General features: G+C 49.9%; 1 protein-coding gene across 2 annotated transcripts in view; it reads left to right on the forward strand.

Annotated features, from left to right (window-relative positions):
* LOC144762304 (exportin-5-like) overlaps positions 1-20,475 on the forward strand; it is a 2,548,278-nt gene that overhangs the window by 136,017 nt on the left and 2,391,786 nt on the right. For both annotated transcript variants that reach the window (XM_078647452.1, XM_078647453.1), the window contains exons 3-4: positions 7,494-7,566; positions 7,839-7,976. In XM_078647452.1, coding sequence (XP_078503578.1) covers positions 7,494-7,566; positions 7,839-7,976 — 211 coding nt within the window. The remainder of the gene's footprint in view (positions 1-7,493; positions 7,567-7,838; positions 7,977-20,475) is intronic.

Below are 20,475 nucleotides of genomic sequence, written 5' to 3' on the forward strand. Positions count from 1 at the left end.
TCTGACGAGAAAATATGGAAGTTGTAGGTCGTGTTGGTGTTGTAGTTAATTGCGTTGGTGGTGGTACCAGTGCCACGCCGCCCACATCCCGCTCAGCAGCCATTCGGGCTAGGGTTAAAATGTTTGTCTGCTGCATGCCCGCTGTGGCTGGAGTGACGTCTGTGATGACTGGGTCATCGTCAGACTGTTCATCAGCAGCAGAAGGCACCACTTCTTGTTCGTCATCAACCATAAGTCAAAGCCTTGCGGAACCTTCCTTTTAGGCTTAGCTACCTTTGTCGGCTCATGGCGTGCCTCACTGTCAGACTGCATTGCTGGGTTCCAATCACGATCAAGGTCATCAAAATGAAGGGGGCTTGAAGAAGAACTTGTAGAAGTAGCACCCCTCCTTAACCTTTTTCTTGCTGGGGATCTGGAAGACAATGGATCATCCTCCGGAGGAGTGGCTTCCTCGGAGGATTCTTCCACTTGAATATCAATTTCCTAATGTGCCCCTACTTCTGGAGGAACAAGCGTTGTAGGCAGTTGTGCCGCTCCATGAAACTCTAGTTGCGCCTCTCCTTGCACCTCTACTTGTGCCTCTCCTTGCCCATGTACTTGTGCCTCTCCTTGCCCATGTACTTGCGCCTCTCCTTGCCCATGTACTTGTGCTTGTACTAGTTGCACTTGTGGTTGTCGTTGCGGCTGTGGTTGTTGAACACTCACCAGCTGAGTTACACCCGGCGTTGATTGGATGGTACTTTCTTGTGATGAGCCAACATCACTGGTCGATGGTGATTGAACAACCAAAGTGGCTGCCTTTGCGGCACTCATGGGCTTGGGCCTAACTCTGCGTGGTGGCACTGAGCCCAATGAAGCGGAGGTGCTGCTTCCAGCTTGGTCCCCGACGGACACCGCTGCTGCTGCAGGCGTAGTTTCTTTTCCCAAAAAAGGTGTCGGTGGGCACACCAGTCTCCTTGGTAGGTGGTGCCACTCGCTTCTTCTGCTCCTTCTCACTGGCAGTGGCACTAGCAACTTTTTTCGCTGAGGCGCTACGGCCACCTTTCTTTGGGGCCATCTTCTTCAGATGTCAACTCAGAACAGCAGGCCGCAGTTGCACGAGTTGCAGCGTTGTCTTGTCTGTGGCCACACGTGACATCACGTGACGTTGTGCTGCACACACCGCTGCAGGACTTCTTCCTGGCACTGGTGGTTCTCTTGTGCACCTAAAAGCAATTGAAGCCAGAGGAACCTCAGTTAAACACCCCAAAAAGTTGAAAAACACACAAAAATCACCACAATCCAATGCCATCCATGCCCTCAATGATGTTTACATTCAAGACACCCCACAGAAAGACTTGGTGCATGCACCACTGAGTACCCCTGGGCATAATGGATGAAAGCAAGGCAAACTGGGTGCAGGCCTGAGCACACTGCCTGCCTTCAAAATGGCCCTTTGACCCCCACCACATGGCCAGGCCCTGCCTGTACCAGCCCTCAAAATGGCCCCCACCCACATGGCCAGGCCCCAACAACACCCCAAAAAATCGAAAAACACATAAAAATCACCACAATCCAATGTCATCCATGCCCTAAATGATGTTTACATTCAAGACACCCCACAGAAAGACTTGGTCATTGCACCACTCACTAACCCTGGGCCTACTGGCTAGTGAGGCTTTACAGGCACCCCAAAATTAATAAAAACAACAACATATAACAGTGAGCTAAAATTCCATTACATAAATGAGAATTAAGTTAAAAAACAATCACAAACAGTTGTATCATGCACCCATGACTAACCCTCGGCCTACTGGATACTGTGGCTAGCTACCCGCCACAATATATATTTTGTTAAAGTTGTGAAAAAAGTTTTAGAACTGGAGTTGCCTCAACTGCAATACCCCAAACAAACAACACCAACTTACTTGTAAAATCTCAAGTCCAAAAGTGATCCAAACTCCAAAGTCCAAAAAGTCCTCAAATACAACCAGCAGCCACAAAAAGTAATCCTTTCAGCTCCACGGCCAAATGAAAAGTGACCAGGACATGGACAAAGCACTGGGAGGAGCCTGCTGGACAGGAACAGGAAGTTGGAGATTCTGGGGCACTTCCTTCCTCCCACCCCACCCCAAAAAATGGACTCCTGCACCAAAAAGTGCAGCCAAATGTCAATCTGAGGAGTTATTCTGAAAAAAATCATCATTTTCACAAGGGTTATGCTTCCTGCGGTGGATTTCTTGTGCAGAATTGCAATTTTTGCAATTTCGGGAACGCGAGCTGTTCAAACCTCCCGCCGGAAGTCAGCAGCGCGCCGTCGTGGGCCTTTATGACGTACTCACGTTGTCAAACTCTCGCCGTGCAAGATGGCAAGCCGCGATAACGTAATTGCGTTCGAAAAACTCGAGCGATCACGCAGCAGGATCGAAAATGGTGCAGCACATGCAAAAATCGGGAGAAAAACAACTCGGCGGACTCAGAATCATGGTAAGTCAACGCCGCGTTGCAAAACGTATTTTACGCCCACGCTTACTAAAAACATGAAGGTGTAATGTTGTTAGTTTGTTCTTATGAATCAAAAAATTAGCTAAGAAAGAAAAAATGAATAAATGAACTAAATGATGAAGCAACATTTAAAAATATTGGGAAAATTGAAATAAAAAATATCTTTTTTACAGTCACTACGAGTGCCACGTGTGATTGTGATCAAATAAGAATTTAGTAATCATCTGCATTGGCAATTGTCTTGTTATTGTAGTCCCACTCACTGTCAGGCACGGCCCACTCCTCGGGCCAAACCAGGCCAGGCCACTCGCCTGCTCCTGCCCCACGTACTGTCAGGCACGGCCCCACTCCTCGGGCCAAGCCACTCACCGGCGCCCACGCACTGTCAAGCACGGCCCGCTCCACAGATCAAGCCACTCCTGCCCCCACGCACTCTCTGGCACGGCCCTACTCCTCGAGCGAAACCATTCCAAGCCACTCTCCTGCCCCCAGGCACTGTCGGGCACGGGCCGCTCTACGGGCCAAACCAGGCTAAGCCACTCTCCTGCCCCATGTACTGTCCAGCACAGCCCCGCTCCACGGGCCAAACCAGGCCAAGCCACTCTCCTGCGTCTGACCCCACACACTGTCGGGTACAGCCCAGCTCTCTGGGCCAAACCAGGTCAAGTCAGGCTCTTTTCCTTCTCTTCCTCCTTCTCCTTCCAGGTCGGCCTTCAGAATTCAGACATTTTTGGCTAAATCTGAGTAGTTTTCAATCAATCATTTGTAAAGCGCACTTCATACCCGCGAGGGTCTCAAGGCGCTGGGTGGGGGGGCGCTACTGATCGAACAGCCAAGTCTTGAGTATCCTCCTGAAGGTCAGCAGGTCTTTGGTCTGTCGTAGGCTCAGTGGGAGGGTGTTCCATGTCTTGGCGACGAGGTGGGGGAAAGATCTCCCACCGGTGGTGGTTCTTTGGATGCACGGGACGGTGGCGAGTGAGAGGTCAGCGGTGTATAGGTGGCGGTTGGGGATGTAGAAGGAGGTAGGCTGGGCCAGTCTTGTGGAGTGCCTTGTATGCATGGGTGAGGATCTTGAAGGATATCCTCTTGTTGACGGGGAGCCAGTGCAGGTTTCTCAGGTGGGGGGTGATGTGGCCGTGGTGTGGTACGTCGAAGATCAGTCGTGCCGAGGCGTTTTAGATGAGTTGTAGTCGTTTGATGAGCTTGGTCGGGGCTCCTGCGTAGAGGGCGTTTCCGTAGTCGAGTCTGCTGCTGACGAGGGCCTGGGTGACTGTCTTTCTTGTATCTGTCGGGATCCATCTGTAGATCTTGCGGGGCACGCGGAGGGTGTGTAAGCAGGAGGAGGAGACGGCGTTGACTTGCTTGGTCATTGAGAGCGTTGAGTCGAGGATGATTCCCAGGTTGCATGCGTGGTCGGTGGGTGTCGGGGCTGCCCCCAGTGCCGTCTGCCACCAGGAGTCGTCCCAGGCTGAAGGGTTGGATCCGAGGATGAGGACCTCCGTCTTGTCAGAGTTCAGCTTCAGACGGCTGGTCTTCATCCAGTCTGCGACGGCCGTCATTCCTTCATGGAGGTTGGCTTTGGCGGTGATGGGGTCCTTGGTGAGGGAGAGGATCAGCTGAGTGTCGCCGGCGTAGGAGATTATGTTGAGGTCGTGCTGTCGGGCTACGTGTGCGAGTGGGGCCATGTAAATGTTGAACAGCGTTGGGCTGAGGGAGGATCCCTGGGGTACGCTGCAGATGATCTTGGAGGCTTTGGAACGGAATGGGGGGAGGCGGACACTCTGGGTTCTGCCGGAGAGGAAGGAGGTGGTCCAATCCAGAGCCTTGTCTCGGATCTCTGCGGTGTGGAGGCGTGCACGTAGTGTGCGGTGGCAGACGGTGTCGAAGGCGGCAGAGGTCGAGGAGGATGCGTGCTGCGGTCTCGCCGTTGTCCAGCAGGGTCCTGATGTCGTCGGTGGCGACGATGAGGGCAGTCTCGGTGCTGTGGTTGCTGCGGAACCCTGATTGGGAAGGGTCCAGGATTCTGTTTTCTTCGAGGTATAGGGTTAGCTGTCTGTTGACGGTTTTCTCGATGACCTTGGCCGGGAAGGGGAGCAGAGAGATGGGCTGGAAGTTCTTGAGGTCTCTTGGGTCTGCCTTAGGTTTTTGAGTAGGGCGTTGATCTCGGCATGTTTCCAGATCTCTGGGAAGGTCGCGGTCTCGAGGGAGACATTGATGACGTTGCGCAGGTGGGGTGCGATGGAACTGCTTGCTCTGTTGAAGACGTGGTGCGGGAATGGGTCTGACGGTGAGCTAGAGTGGATTGTTGGGGTTGGAGCTGGGGTTGGAGAGTTCCTTCACGATGTTGAAGAGCTCCTTGCTATTGTGTGCGTTGTTGTCGAGGCGGTCTTTGAAGGAGGTCCTCTTGGCCGCCCTGATGAGGTGGTGGTGGGTGCGGATGGCGTCCTTGTGTGCTGCGTGGCTGTCCGGAGTTTGTTCACTGTGCCATTTCTTCTCTAGTTTCCGGCAGGCTTGCTTGGAGGCTAGGAGTTCTGGGGTGAACCAGCTGGCCCTCTTGCTGGTGTCTCTGTGGGGGGGTTTCTTCAGCGGGGCGAGGGTGTTGGCGCAGTCCTCGATCCAGCATCTGAGGCTGTGGGCAGCGTCCTCTGTGTTGAAGGGTTCGATGTGTGGTCTGAGAGCGAGGTTTGCGTGTAGTTGGTCTTCTGTGATTTTGCTCCAGCAGCGGCAGGGGACCTGTTGGGTGCGGTGGTGTGTGGTGGGTTTCTGGAAGGCAAAGTGGATGCATCGGTGGTCGGTCCAGAGGAGTTCGGTGGTGTGGCTGATGGAGCCGTACGGGCTTGAGGAGAAGACTGGGTCGAGCGTGTGGCCGGCGGAGTGGGTTGGCGTTGTGACGGGTTGCTTCAGTCCGAGGTTGGCGAGGTTATCGATCAGGGTTGTGGAGTTGTCGTCGTTGTTCTCAAGGTGAAAGTTCAGGTCTCCGAGGAGGATGTAGTCGGTGGAGGTCAGGGCGTGCGTGCTGATCAAGTCGGCGATGGAGTTGCTGAACTGGGGGCGGGTTCCGGGGGGGGTTCGGTAGACGAGGGTGCCTCTGAGGGTGGAATTAGGGTCTGTGTGGATCTGGAAATGCATGTGTTCAGCGGTGCGGAGCGCGTCGTCGGTGCTAGTCGAGACCCCGATGCTGTTCTTGTGGACGATGGCGATTCCTTTCATTTATGCCATCAGTTAATATGTGTGGGTCTTGCCAATGCGTTTTCAACAGTCTTTGTTCCGGTCCATAAGGCAACGCATTTTTCAATATCCTTTTTTTGTGGAGTCAGTTGTTCATGGGTATCTTTTAATGAGGAACAGCTAGATATTAATTTTAAAAAAGTGTAAGCTAGCTGCATTAGTTTTTTGGCAATGTATGCATTTCTGTGCTTGTTTTACTGATAGTTTGTTTTCCATTTTTATAATTGTAAAAGAATTATAAGCATCTTAATTCAAATTTGCTACCTTGGGTAATATTTTAGGCCTACATTTTTTCAGGTTTTTCAAAGACACCAGAGAGTCTTTCTTTACTTGATAAAACACAAACTACAGTCTCTAATTTTCTATTTCTGGGTACCTAACATAATTATTTTTGTTTGGCTAGCATGTTAGATGTCCCTTTTGGTTTTTCAATTTGAGTCATATTTTAAGAACCATATAACGCAAATGCACCGAGGCAGCCGCCTAAGCTCTATTTAAAGAGTCTCGGGCCTACACGTGTTTAATGCGTTCTTTGAATAAAACCCAGCTTAAAGTGGGTACGTTCTCTCATTCATATGTGCCGGTGAGCAGTGGTGAGTTTTATGCCTGTTTTCATCCACTCCTTTTACATAGGTCCTTCTACATGAAATTAATGATACTTTTTAAAAATACTGGTTTCAGAGCAAATCATCACATTTGGAACTGTGCCCTGCAAATAGCATTTTGTATGGCATTTTTTCTGTTGGGTTCTACATGTATATGCTAAAAGGCACCCGCCTCTATAGTATATACATATGAGATTTTTAATGATGCTTTTTTGTTTTTTTAGTCTTCTGGATACTGTTGGACTGCTGTAGTAGAAGTTAGATGTGTATCCACATCAGCAGTTCATACTCCTCTTGCTGCCTTTGGTAGGGCCCATTACTAAACCTTTTTATATTGAAGGAGTCTACATTTAGTTTGTCTTGATGAAGACCCCATGAAAAGTTGTTGCAAGGGGTCGAAAAACAGATGCTTACACTGATTCTGCTTGCAAATCTCTGCATTGCAGCCTTCACATTGGGTGAAGTCTGTGCCTTGGCAAATAATGTATTGAATAAACCAAAACAGAGACTTTGTTTCTCCTTTTAATTATCTTTCTCCATGCACCTAGTACTTGTTAACTTGCACTGTGGTGTCACTTGGAGCACATTATATCCTATTTTGGATGAACTATAGTTTTTGTGTAGTTTTAACAAATCTATATATAGCTTAGCTTGAATTGTATAAAAGTGATTACTCTGTATCTACTTTTTCTTTACATTTGTTGCAGTTGAGATGGTTACTACTGGGCCCTTAAAATGCTAATTGTTGTTGTTGAAGTGATTCTGAAGGAGCCACTGTTTTCATAGTATGGAATGATTCTATAGCTTATTAATCTGCAGAATATCAGTGTGTTCTGGACCTTGGCTGTTCAAAGTGCTCTTTGGGTCTACAGCCATTGTTGAAGATGGTCTCAACAAAGACCAGTGTGAGAGATTGCGGTTTCCACTATTTGTGGAGTTTGACCAACAGTTTCTAGTTGTGCTAAATCTCTTCCAGTTCGTGCAATGTCAATCATTCACTTTACTGTAAGATCTATCGTGCACACCATATAATAAGGCACCCACCCCTTTCTCCAGTACAGCTATTTTGCAAGTGTTTTTTGAAGTAGTGCAATAGACTTGTTTGCCTTAGTTTGTGTTTTGGAAAGTATTTGGTGAATGTCTGCAGTTAGTAATCAGTTGTCTCTCTTTTTTTAGGGCACGCTGGGTAGAAATGCCGGAGAATGAAAAAAGGTTACTGAAGATAAATGTGATGGGCTTGATTAGTAACGTGAGTACCGGGGAAAGAGTCTGTCTCTGCGAAGGCACACCAAGTTGAGGTTGGAAGTAAAATCTCTAAGTGAGCAGGAGGGCACTGCTGTACATGTACAGTAACTTTATGTAGAGGTGGGAGTGGTGGTGGCAAATGGCCAGTACTATGTTTAAAGTGTTTTCTGTGGTTGTTAGGTTATTATATAGTACGTTTTTCATTTGTTCCTTACATAGCATTGTTTTGTACTGGTTGCCTGTTGAGCCTTTCATAGATGTCTTTCTCCATCACAGGGAACCAGACACATTACGCGAGAGAAAAATGAAATTAAAGAAGGCCTTGCTCGTGTTGTGGTGGAGTTGATAAAACATGATTGGCCAGATGAGTGGCCAAAATTGCTGTCAGAATTATTTGCAGTTGCTAAAAAACAGGTATGTACAATTTTTGGTGCTCTGAAATTCATTGGGCTCTGGTCGATAGTAATTCCTAAAGACTGGCCCTTTCCTTTTCATGATATACATCCAGAATTGTTTTATTTACATCAAATGAGCTGTATGTTTATTATTAATGAGAAAGAAAAACATTTCAGAATATATGCAAAAGTTGTAAATTATGCAGTGTGAATTGCATATATGATGGCATTCACATGCATAGTAAAAACAAAATAAGTATGTGCAATGTTTGAGACTTAATGGAAGAGGAATTTGTGCAAAGATGCATTTTTCTGAAACCACTAGGGAACACATGGGATGCTGCAAACCATATGCACAACTTTATCATACAAGCAAAATACCGCCAAACCTTGCAGGCTTAGGTAAAGTTCTGAATGAAGTATTTTTATCTGCCCAGCTGTTTGCTTTCTTTCCTACTTAATTTAGAATTGCCTGTGAGAGACAGCCCTGGGAATTCTCTCAAAATGAATGCTGTCTCTTTGAAATCTTTACGTGAAACATCTGTTGTACGAACGGCCATTCGTACATGGTTGTCTCCCCCACCTCGATCGGTATGCTTTGTTTCTGCTTCCCATACAGGATGCAGGGCCTGCTACAGTTCCTGAAATGACGCGAGTTCATTTTTTCAATCATAATTGGCTTTAAAACTAATTTCTTTGGCTCCCTCTGCCACACATGCTGCTCCCTAGTATCAAGCCACACACAGGTAACAGCCGGCAGTCCCAAACAACACCTGTGTTTCTTTTCTGGGGACACTCTTATGCCGTGAATTGTTGCCCTTCTTATGATGGAACTCACATGAGGTTGGTGAGAAGTCATCTCCTGTCTGTTGAAGATGCAACCAATACGGAAGGCGGGCCTGTACTGGGATGGAAAAATGGTTGACTGGTGGGCACGGACACCTGTATGATATCACTGAACAGAGGAATGCCGCCCCTTACTAGGGTTCTCAACCACATGTTTAGGAGGGTGAACCTCATGGTGCCTACAATTCCAATTTTCTCGATAGAAACCTACTGATTCAGAACACTTGAATTGCTATGTAGTGGATGTTACTTTCAAATGGTGTCTAATATGAATGCAATTCCAGCTTGGGTGCCCTTGCCTCAAACCACAAAGTATAGGATTGGAACGCCTATGGGGATATCTAGCTCTTGGAGCCAAACCCCTAATACAGTTGAAAAGGACTCTGACTAATTCCCTCCAGTTAGAGGTTGAGCACACTTCCTCCAAGATTTGTGGACCAGTTTATCATCACCGGGTTTCTCTGGACTATTATGACATCACCAACTATCCCAGAGGGACTGTCGTAAACAGTGGGATGCACAGGCACTTACTGAGAACAAGGCATGTTACTGGAGTATAAGAAAACACACAAGCATAACACAGCGCCAAGCTAGGCATGGTTGGAGAAAGGAGCAAAAACTGACAGTAGTGGTTGGGTGACAGGAGGTGGCACGTGCAGTCCTTGTTTGCTCTTCCTCTTCCTGTTCACTAGGGGACGTTTTACTGTAAATTTGGCAACTTTAGCTGTTCAATGGACTCTATCGGCCATTCCCAGTTTGCACATGTTTTGCCTCCCTCACCCTTTATTTTTGTTTCCAGTTTTATGACCTCTAGTTCAGTGTCTCGCTTATCTTTGAAAGTCCTTTTCTGCTTGTTGTGCTCTCCCTTTGCTCCTTACTTTGCAGGCTTTACTGTATTTTGTTCTTGGTTCCTGGCTCAGAATCCAGGTCTTCCTAGGGTCTAGTTACGCCCTACTGCATCCATGAATCGATAAGCTGCATGTTCCCATTTCCATAGACCTGAAATGCTTCCAGCTGTTTACTAGTACATACTATATGAAACTATACTCAGCCCCCATAACCTGTGATACTGCTGATCTACTTCTTTGAGAGTGGGTTTTGTGTGGCCTGAGAGAAGACTGTCCGCTGTGTTCTCTCTTTTTCTTCCCCTATCCTTTGCCCCTTGCAGTCTATTCCTGCATTGAGGTTTCAACCTAGATTCAGTAACGTTAGGAGACAGGATTGTGAATATCACCAGATTTCAGCACAACCAGCTCGTACCTAACAGTTCCCTAACAGCCCTTTATTTCCACCATAAGAAGGTGGATAGAGCGGTTCTGAGCAATAAACTGGAAGCTATGCTGAGACTGGAATGAAATCTTTTTTCCGTTCGCTTTCTTTTTTTGACTATTTGGATTACTTCGAGCTTGGGTCTCCCTAACTTTTTTCCACACAAGGTATCTGAGCCCAATTTTATTGTTTGTCCCTAGCATGATGGTGGTTCTAAGGGTACCCAGGGTTTGTGGATTCCCCTGTAAGGGACCATAAAAATATCAAAATAAACCTAATTTATGGGGGAGAATTTTGGAAAAATGCTCTGCAAAAAAGTATATTTTTTTCCCCTAAAAACGGCATCAGCAAAGTTTTACCATGCTAAAATCAGCATCTTTCCATATTTCAAGGACAAGCAGATCTGTTACAAAGAAAAAAAAAAATATATATATATTTTTTTTTCATTAACATAAATGAAATCGAAATGTATGAGACAAGAATATATTACAAGATCGCTGCCATGAAAAATATAATTGTGACATTGCGAATCCCTCCTTGCTTTCCATGATGGAAATGAACTGCATCCCCTTTTCCATGGCGATGAACTTTGTTTTTGTTTAAAAATGAACACAAATGTGGACCTCACTGACATTGACAAAGAGGTGTAGCCAAAACACGTCTGTCGGGTGTTTTCTTTTTTTATGTGGCAAATACATTTCTAAAAAATATATCTCCCGGTGTGCGCCTCAATTACGGTCCGTGAGAGCAAGAGGAATACGTTTCGCATCTCACCAACGCAGAGGTTTCTGCACCCGTGCTGCGAGAGAAGCAGCTGGTGAACGTATGGGAAGATTGGACTTATCCAGTATTATGGGTGTCTTTCATAGATTCACATGCCTGAATCATTCCCTGTCGTCAAGATGGAGTGCCCGGTACATAGAAAAGTAATGTCCTATAGACCTACATAGAGAAAAGTAGGCCTAAGGGCCTTGCCTTAGTAACCTATCTATGTCCTTTTGTAAAAAGGACCAAACTCCAGAAGGTAGCCAATCAGCTACCGCCTCCCTCTAGAACCTTCCTGTCAGGAGCCTCAGTCTCTCAGATTTTCTAACGCACGTTGTGTCTTCGCCATCGATGTCTTTACCGTCGTCGATGTCTTCGTCGACGGTAAAGACATCGACGGTGAAGACACCGTCGACGACCGCTTCATCAATGACGAAAACACCGTCGTCGAGCGCTCCATCGACGACGAAGACACTGTCGTCAAGCACACCGTCGACGAAGGGACCATCGACGAAGGGACCGTCGACGAAGGGACCGTCGACGAGCTCACCATCGGCAATCGAAATACAGTCGACGACGGCACCGTCGACGACGCCCTCAACGATGACCTCGTCGACGCCATGGAAACAATCGGATTTGATTCCGCCCAAAAAGAGTACAAAAAATCCAATTACGCCAGATTTAACATCTCCAAGTAGGGTGCAAAAATTACCCCCATCTTGCCTACTACAAGACGACAAATCTGACGATGACCAGTACGGTCAGGCCACCAGTCCTTCAGATCTTATTGTAAAGTGCCAAAGCACAGATGACGATGGAGATGATGTCGTCTTTACGGAGGAGAGTGTACATTCACAGGTCCAGTCGCAGGTCACTCCTATGGTCTGCCTGCCAGTCTCTATAGTCTCAGATCTACAGTTCTTGATCCAAGACTACAAGAAGCGATTTCCTGAATCGCCAGCGGCCCCTTCAACGGAGAAACCTCCAGCATCATCTAGGCCGCACCCATCTCCAAGGCCAAGAGCATCACTTTTGGAGATCCCTCAGGAGAGAGAAACAGTACATCATATCCAGTCTTCTGACAACGAGGGCGAGGAACCAGAAGAAGGGGAGGTATGGGACGACCTGTCCGACCACAGAGATGATGAAGATTATGTCGCTCCTTCTCCAGCCACACCTGAACCCAATACTTCGGAATCCCCGCCAGCGGACATTGGCGGATTCCACAATTTAGTGGAGAGAGCGGCCACGAGATTCCATATGACTATGGAATCCCATGAAACAGACTGTTTCCTATATGATTTTAAAGACCCGATCAGAAAAACAACCAGATCAATTCCTATCATTGATCACATATGGGAACAAGGGCAACAATTGATGCAGACACCAGCCTCGGTCTCCGCAGTGGTACCCAGACTGGATAAAAAGTATAAGGCGCCAACAACAGCACCAACCTGCCTTAATGGTCACCCCAAGCCAGATTCTGTAGTCACCCAGGCGGCTCAAAAGAACTCTAGAAATCCGTCCTCTCCATTGTCAGCATCACCAGACAAGGAAGGCAGGAAACTAGACGGTATTGGCGAACGTTTTTCAACCACGTCAGCCATGACCATCAAAGTAGCTAACGCCATTGCGCGACTAGGACGATACAACTGGCAATTGTGGGAGGACATTGCCCCATACCTAACAGAACTACCTGAAGACTTAAAGGAGGAAGTTCAATCACTCCTGAAGGAGGGACAAACGTCAGCATCCGAACTTATTGATTGTGCTGTAGATGTCGCAATGACAGGCTTCAGACAGCTGGCAGGTGCCGCGGTCTTGCGAAGACAAAGGTGGCTCAAAGCAACATCCTTTCGCCAAGAAGTCAAAACTAAAGTACTCGACATGCCCTGTTGGACTTGGGCCTTGTGGCAGGTTCACCCCTGAACTTTTTGCCTTGAAGTGTAGTGATTTCTGGTCTTTGCGCACTTTGACACTGTGGGCAGTGTAAAGTGCGTGCGCTCCTTGAGTGCGTGTGTGAGATAGGCCTGCCCTCCCATAGGAATGCATGGGGAATGTGTGTGTCCACGGTAGTTCCTGATGCGTGGGGAGTGCAGGCTCGAGTTTGTGAGAAGTTGGCCTGATATATAATGTTCACTATTCTAGTGAGCACTTTGTATCAGTCCAAACAACCCTTATTGATGATTGGTTGTAAGTCAACCTTATAGACCAGCTATCCTAGTAGCATGGATACGAGCAGTCTAAGGCTAAGACTCTAGAGGGCGTGTTAAGCCAGCTGTTTTACCATCACATATACCCCTTGAACACCAAGTGAAAGGACACCACACAAGTTGTTATGAAAATAAACGTATATTTATTTATAACAAGACTACCCTGGCTCTTTATGAGACAGGGAGCTCAGCACACAACAAAACTCTTAAGAAAATACTTCAAGTCGCACAATTTACACAAATGCCCTAGGAGCACGAAAAACCATGTATTACAAAAGTGGAATGCGAATTACTAGCAGGTAAGTAACTATTCTCATAGACTGTAGAAACGCTAGGCCTACAATGCTAAACCCTTAGATTAGAAGCAGGAGGCCTGTGGACGTCGTGTGCAGAGTGGGAACTCTCACGCGTAAGGCGGGAAAAAGTCTATGGAGGCTAGTAATCACAAAGTTACTGTTCTCGGGCGAACCCGACTAGGTAGGTCAAAAACGAAAGTGGATCCGGACACTTAGAGTGTTGGACTACGCTGGAGCACCGGAGTACTCGGTTTACCTAGCCCAGGGGCTGCGGCTGCATAGGGTTCAAGTGGCGTCGGAAACCTCGTTGACGAACCAGGAGCCTGAAGAAAGAAGGTGCTGGCAGGCGACCAGGGAAGAAGTTCGTGGTGATCCAAGCCTGGATCAGGGAAGAGGAAGACCTGAAAGCAGAGGGGACCAAGTTCTGAATCACTAGCCAGTGATTGAGTGGGTACCAGAGTGGCACCGGACGAAGTCACCTCGACCAGGTGAGTGGGCGCTGCTGGGCTCTGCAGTCTCTCGGACCAGGAGGCGTTGTCGGCGACCAGGATGGAGGTGCGAGCTGTCCCACGAAGGTATCTGCTGCTGACGTCGCTGGACCCAGGATTGGGGCAACAAGTCTTGGCAAATGCAAGCCCACGCGGTGGACCTAAAATGGCGTCTGGAGTGGACCAGGAGGGTCCAGGGTGCTTCTCTGATGGAGGGAAGCAATGGCCAGTCTGGAGCAACCAGACCAGCGGTGTTGTCGTCGTAGTTCGTCGTCGGGAGGGCCACTAGCCAACGGGCAAGTGACCTGGACAACGCGGTGAGCAGCAAAGAGCAGAAGGGCCCCACGCAGATCTCGTGGATGCAAGGGGGCTGGACTTCGGTGCTGGAGCTGCTCAGGGTCGGGGCTTCTCTTACCCCAAAGCACTCAGTCGAGGGTCACTCGGTGGTCGTGCTGGACAAGCGTTGTGCAGTCTTTAAAGATGGCCAGTCCCTCGAGGTCTCGTCATACCCACGAATCACAGCTGGGCTGATGATGTAGGTTGAGGTCAGAGGTGCCAGGGAAGCCGGTTCTCGTCGTGCTGGGCAGTCTTGATCCAGAGGAGAGACTTACAGCAGACCGCGATGCTTGGATGGTGCCTGCTGCTGCAGGGTGACTACTCCTTAGTCACAAGGGAGAAATCTTGAGAAGAGTCTTGAGTTCCTTTCGTGGAAAGTTGGTTCAGGATTCAAAGATGATCTAATTTGGAAGGGGGCCTGCTCCTACCTTTAGCCTGAAAAAGGGGGCTGGCACGCGACTAAGTCCTGCCCTATGGGTGGGACTAGGAGGGGGGTGGTTACACCCCTCTCCTTTGGCGGGCTTTTCCCCAGCTCAGGGTCTGGTGTGCCCCTGGAACTGTTTCAAGCCGGCCTATGCATAGTGAGCACCAGGGTGCCACTTGCAGTCACCTTCCTCTAAAGCCCTGCCTACCTAGGATACACAAAATCCTGTCTGGGACGGTGCTGGCACCGCCCCTGACAGGAAACCCTTTGTCCTTGCCTCCTGCGCTGGGAGGACTCCCAGCAACAGGAGGGCAGACTTGTGTCTCGGTGGCAGCATCCATTTTGTGGAGCTGAGGCTCTGTCTGACTTTAACCGGGGTTACAGGTTACCAACATGTCGTGTCCCTCTAGAAGGGTGGAATGCTAACCCCGTCGCCAGAATTGGCGAGGGGTTAGTATTCCAATTCGTATGACACCTTACTCGACATGTTTTGATAAAGCGATACCAGAGTTGGCATATAACCGCGAGGATTATAATGCACTTAAGTGTATATGGTATGCGTTATCATGGAAACGGCTAAGGGATAGATCCCGAAAGCCGCAGACAGGCTCAGCTCATGCCAGAGCACTATCTCACACGATTCCAAGAACTCTGCCTTCAGGATTGTCAAGGCCTTCCATAGGAGTGACTGATAGGAGATCTGTGTGCCCATTTTAGGGTTAGATATAGGTATACAATATCTAAAGCAAAGGGTGATTACACCACCTTGCCCCAGCTGTCGTGCAGCCAGTTGTGTCAGATTTGGATGGCCAGCCAGGGGTGGCATAATACATGCTGCAGCCCCTGGTAGGCCCTGGGTACACCTATGCCCTGGGTACCAAAGGTACACTGTACAGGGACTGATAAGGTGACTCAGTATCCAATTAGATATGCACCTAGGGTACATGGAATCCATTTTACAGAGAGAGCAGTAGGCCTGGGGCCCTGAATAGCAGGGTCCCAGGTCAACTAAGTCAGAAAACCAGCAAAACACCAGGCAAAAAGTTGGGGGCAACCATAGTCAGGGATCTACCTTCCTACACTCACGATGTCCAAAGGCCGAGTACTGCACCCGAATCTGAAATCTCTCAGATTATCGGCATGGCTCCTGAGTACCGAGAGTTCTACCTACTAGACATTCCACAGGAGTGCAAGGATGTCCTCGCGAAAGCAAGAGCAGACAGCACAAACAAGACCTATTCCTTTAAGTGGAAACGCTTTTGCATTTGGTGTATGGACAAAGATCTCCATCCCTTTAGGGTTACTCCGGAGCAGCTCCTACCATATCTGTTACACCTGGCACAATCAGGACTTGCCCATGCCTCTATCAGAGTTCATCTGGCAGCAATTTCCCGCTTTACAAGAACTTCAAAAGGTCCCTCTCTCTGGTCTCACAGGTTAATAAAGCAATTCCTTAAAGGGCTCTACAGATCCTTTCCTCGGCCATGCAGAGTTCCACCAACATGGTATCTCAATGTGGTACTCAACCAATTGATGAAACTGATGCAGGATGCAGCTGTGGGCCAAGCTGTGCTTCGCCATCTATTCCAGTAAGATGAGCCTTCCTCCTTCCCACCATCCTTTGCTGGTATGCACATTTATTTACTTTATTCTTTTACTTGTTCATGGTTATTAGTCGCATGATATGTATTATCTCAGACTGCTTATACTGTTCCATCAGAAATGTGCATAATGTATTGCTTGCTACTCTGATTCAAGCATGTGAATCTATGAAAGACACCCATAATACTGAATAAGAAATGCGTTACTTACCTGTAACTGCAGTTATCCAGTATTGGTGTCTTTCATAGATTCACATGTAACCCTCCCGCCTCCCCTGGAAGGTCGCATCTCTCTCTCTAACATATATTACGCCTACCTAGCTTGGTGCGTACGAACATCTGAGAGACTGAGGCTCCTGACAGGAAGGTTCAAGAGGGAGGTGGTAGCTGATTGGCTACCTTCTGGAGTTTGGTCCTTTTTACAAAAGGACATAGATAGGCTACTAAAGCAAGGCCCTTAGGCCTACTTTTCTCTATGTATGTCTATAGGACATTACTTTTCTATGTACCGGGGACTCCCATCTCGACGACGGGGAATGATTCAGGCATGTGAATCTATGAAAGACACCAATACTGGATAACTGCAGTTACAGGTAAGTAACGCATTTCTTTTGCTGCTGGCTCCGTCACAGATCTCGCTCTGCAGGATTGAGCAGACTCCAGCTGGAGGAAATAATCTACGAAGAACAGCAGGCAACGCGGAGCCGTGAGAGGAGAGGCACCGGGCGGCGTGAGTCGGAGGACGCAGGGTATTCGGTGCAACCTTTCTGGTAAGCAGAGCCGCTGTTTCTTTTATTACGATGCAAACACGAGATTGACAGGCACGTTGGGGAAAGAATTAAAGAAAGATGAGGAAAGCCACGAAACAGGAGGAGAAACAAGTTGGCGCAGGCGCTCAGACAAAAACGAGTAATTTAAAAGCTCTGTATGGCAAACTAGAAAAGGCATAAGAGAAGGAAACGAGAAAGTGGTGAGAGGACACCTTCCTACAGCGATATCTCCATTCAAATCGAATTCCAAGGGGACTGAGGATTTATACAACCCCGCATATGAGAATCCAGACCCTCAGCTTTTACAAGAATGGTCGGAATATACACATGAATCAGCTAATGGAATGGTTAAGATACTGATCAAGTACGTGTGGAGTGACAGACAAAAATGAATTGTGGAAATCAAGGGCATTGAAGGAGAAATGGCATTAGAGAGAGACCACAAGCTCAAGAGAAACATCAGAATCTGAAGTATACGAGGGGGAGCAGGCAACACGCAAAGAGAAAGAAGTGACTCCCACTTTTTTTCACGACTACCAAGTATCTGAAAGAAACAGGTTAGTATTAGATTCCTTACCATAGAATATCCCCAGGTGTCAGACTGGATCCGGAATTTTTTTGCGTAGCAGTACCCTTGCGCGTCGGTAGGCGTCGTCTGCGGCTCCGCGTCCGTCGTCGGCGCCGTGATGTCGTCTGAGTACTTATACGCCGCCTCCGCGTGCTGACGTCAGTTCTTCTTTTTTGCGCGCCAGCAGCGCAGATCCGGAAAAAGTGGTACCTTAGTCATTTTTTTACTAAACTTTTTTGATCCCTTTTGTTCATGTTTTTGAGTCTTCGACTCCGAACGGTGCCGATAGGGATGCCTGGTTTTAAACCCTGTGAGGACTGACCGGCTGATGTCGGTTACCGACTCCCACCGTCGGTGTCTCCACTGTCTCGGCGTCGACCACGACGACAAGACCTGTTCCGACTGCCGGGCCCTAACTTCGAAAGCTAGGCGGGAGCGGTCCCGCAAGCGACTCGAACTCCGGCAGTCGGCCCCACGCCATGAGAGGTCCTGGTCCGGATGGAGGTCGAGGGACCTGTCGCGGGATCGGAGCCATCATAGCTCCGGGAGTCGACATCACTCCTCTGGGTCGAAGTCGTCAGGTAAGCACAAGAAGTCGAAGAGACGTCATTGCTCTTCCGGCTCCCCCGACGTGGCCGGGGGTTTGGGTGACACCGCCCACGCGGCTCCGTCGGAGTCACGTGTGTCGCGTCCGGCTCCATACCCTCCCGTCCCTGGGCCACACGCGACGTGTGAGGAGGTCGAGCGGTTCCTCATGGCCATGAGGTCCCTCACTCCTCCGACGGGCTCCGCGGCGCCTTCGGGCCCAGCGGACCCGTCTGTGGGCCCTAGTGGGTCGGGGGCTTCGGCCCCGACGTAGTCAGGTGCTTCGGTCCCGGCGCCGCAGACCCCCATTGGATCAGGTTCCGGATCCGGGTCGTCGCCGGTTGACCTCACGACCTCACCGGCGCCGGTCCCTCATGTGTCACCTCCGGCGCCGTCTTCTGGCGGCGTCGTCCCCGATGCCTCCCTCGATCCGGTGCCGGAACGGCACTGCTGGGAGCCGCTTTCGACGCCGTTTGGAGAATTCTACTTCAACGAACCGGCCCCATCATATGACCCCCCTGAATTCCAGGAGATGGGTGACGAGGAGAATTGGGAGGGGTCTGAGGACCCTCTGACACGGGAGTGTCAGTCCCAGGAGGACTGGACAGGTGGACTTAGGGATGCCAGTGGTCTGGATACCTCACCAGACACTGGTTTTGTCTCACCTCCTACCGTGGCTACAGAGGAGGGGGCAACCTACGGTGTGGTGCTGACGCGGGTGGCCAAGGCCTTGGGCCTTGAACTCCCCGTCCGCGGCCTTGAGGACTAACCTCCTCACTGAGGTCCTTAAACCGCAGTCAAGCTCGACTGAGCCTCTGCTGCCGTTTAATGAGGCTTTGACCGTTCTTTTGGGCACTTGGTCCAGGCCCGCTACAGGTTCTGTAGATAGGAACGTGGCCAGACGCCACCACCCGGCCCCGGGAGACCCTTGTTTACTGTCCACCCACCCCACCCCCGAGAGCCTGGTGATTCAGGCTTCGAAATCCCAGACCGCATTTCCGTCAGCTCCGCCTGACAGGGAATCCAAGAGGTACGAGCAATACGGCAAGAAGGTATTCTCCTCCCTGAGCCTGGCACTGCGGTCTTCCAACACCGCGTGCCTCTTGGGCCGTTACACCCACTCTCTGTGGGATACGGTCGCGGACGTGCTGCCAGAATGCCCGTTGGAGGTACGGGCTAAACTCGGCCAAGCCCTTGTGGAAGGCCGAGATGCGGCACGTTACTCTATCCGGTGTGGATTGGATACCACTGACTCTCTGGGCAGAGCGATGGCAACGACGGTGGCGATTTGTCGCCACGCCTGGTTGAGGTCCGCCAACTTTTTGGCAGATGTCCAGAATACTCTCGTGGACATGCCGTTCGATGGCCGTCGCCTCTTTGGCGACAAGGCAGACCATGCGCTTGAGCGCTTTAAGGACTCCAGGGCTACGGCCAGGTCATTGGGCCTCTCGGCCCCGCGCCAGCAAACGGGTGCCTTTCGCTCCTTACGTGGCCAAGGAAGGGGCGCCCCCACACGTGCCGCCAGCCACGCACCGCAGACTAACATCCAACGCGGTGGCGGCCGTGGAAACCGCCGTGGAGGCGGGCGGGGACAACAACTAGGTCAGTCCACACCTTCCCCCGCAGCATCCGCCTCAAAACCCTCCTAGTCCGTGGTTCAGGCCCATGTGACGCCAGTGGGGGTCAGGGTTCGCCATCACCTCTTCCACTGGCGCACTGTCACTTCGGACAGGTGGGTGCTGCAAATCGCCCGAAGGGGCTACTCCCTCCCCTTCGAAGCGACCCCTCCAGCCATGCCACCGCAATACCACCGCATATCGGGGGATCATTTGCGACTTCTGCAGGAGGAAGTTACGGCCCTCTTAGCCAAGGGTGCCATCGAGCGCGTTCCTGGGCCAGAAGAAGGGTGTGGTTGCTACTCCCACTACTTTCTGGTACCCAAGAAGGGCAAAGGGGGCCTACGCCCTATCTTGGACCTACGGAATGTCAATGGCTTCCTCCTGAAGGAGAAGTTCAAAATGCTGACACTGGCTCAGGTCTTAGCTGCCCTGGACCCAGGAGACTGGATGGTAGCGTTGGACCTGCAGGACGCTTATTTTCACATCCCCGTCCTGCCGGCCCACCGGCGGTACCTGCGGTTCACGGTAGGCCACGAGCACTTTCAGTTTACCGTGCTCCCCTTCGGCCTTACCTGCGCCCCACGGGTGTTCACGAAAGGGATGGCGGTGGTCGCAGCTCATCTGCGCAGGTTAGGGGTTTCAGTCTTCCCCTACCTCGACGACTGGTTGTTGAAGGCGGGCTCGCCCCAAACAGTCGTCAGCCACCTCCAAACGACGGCAGACCTCCTGCATCAGCTG

Source organism: Lissotriton helveticus, chromosome 6, assembly GCF_964261635.1.
Source record: "Lissotriton helveticus chromosome 6, aLisHel1.1, whole genome shotgun sequence".
NCBI classification, from domain to species: Eukaryota; Metazoa; Chordata; class Amphibia; order Caudata; family Salamandridae; genus Lissotriton; species Lissotriton helveticus.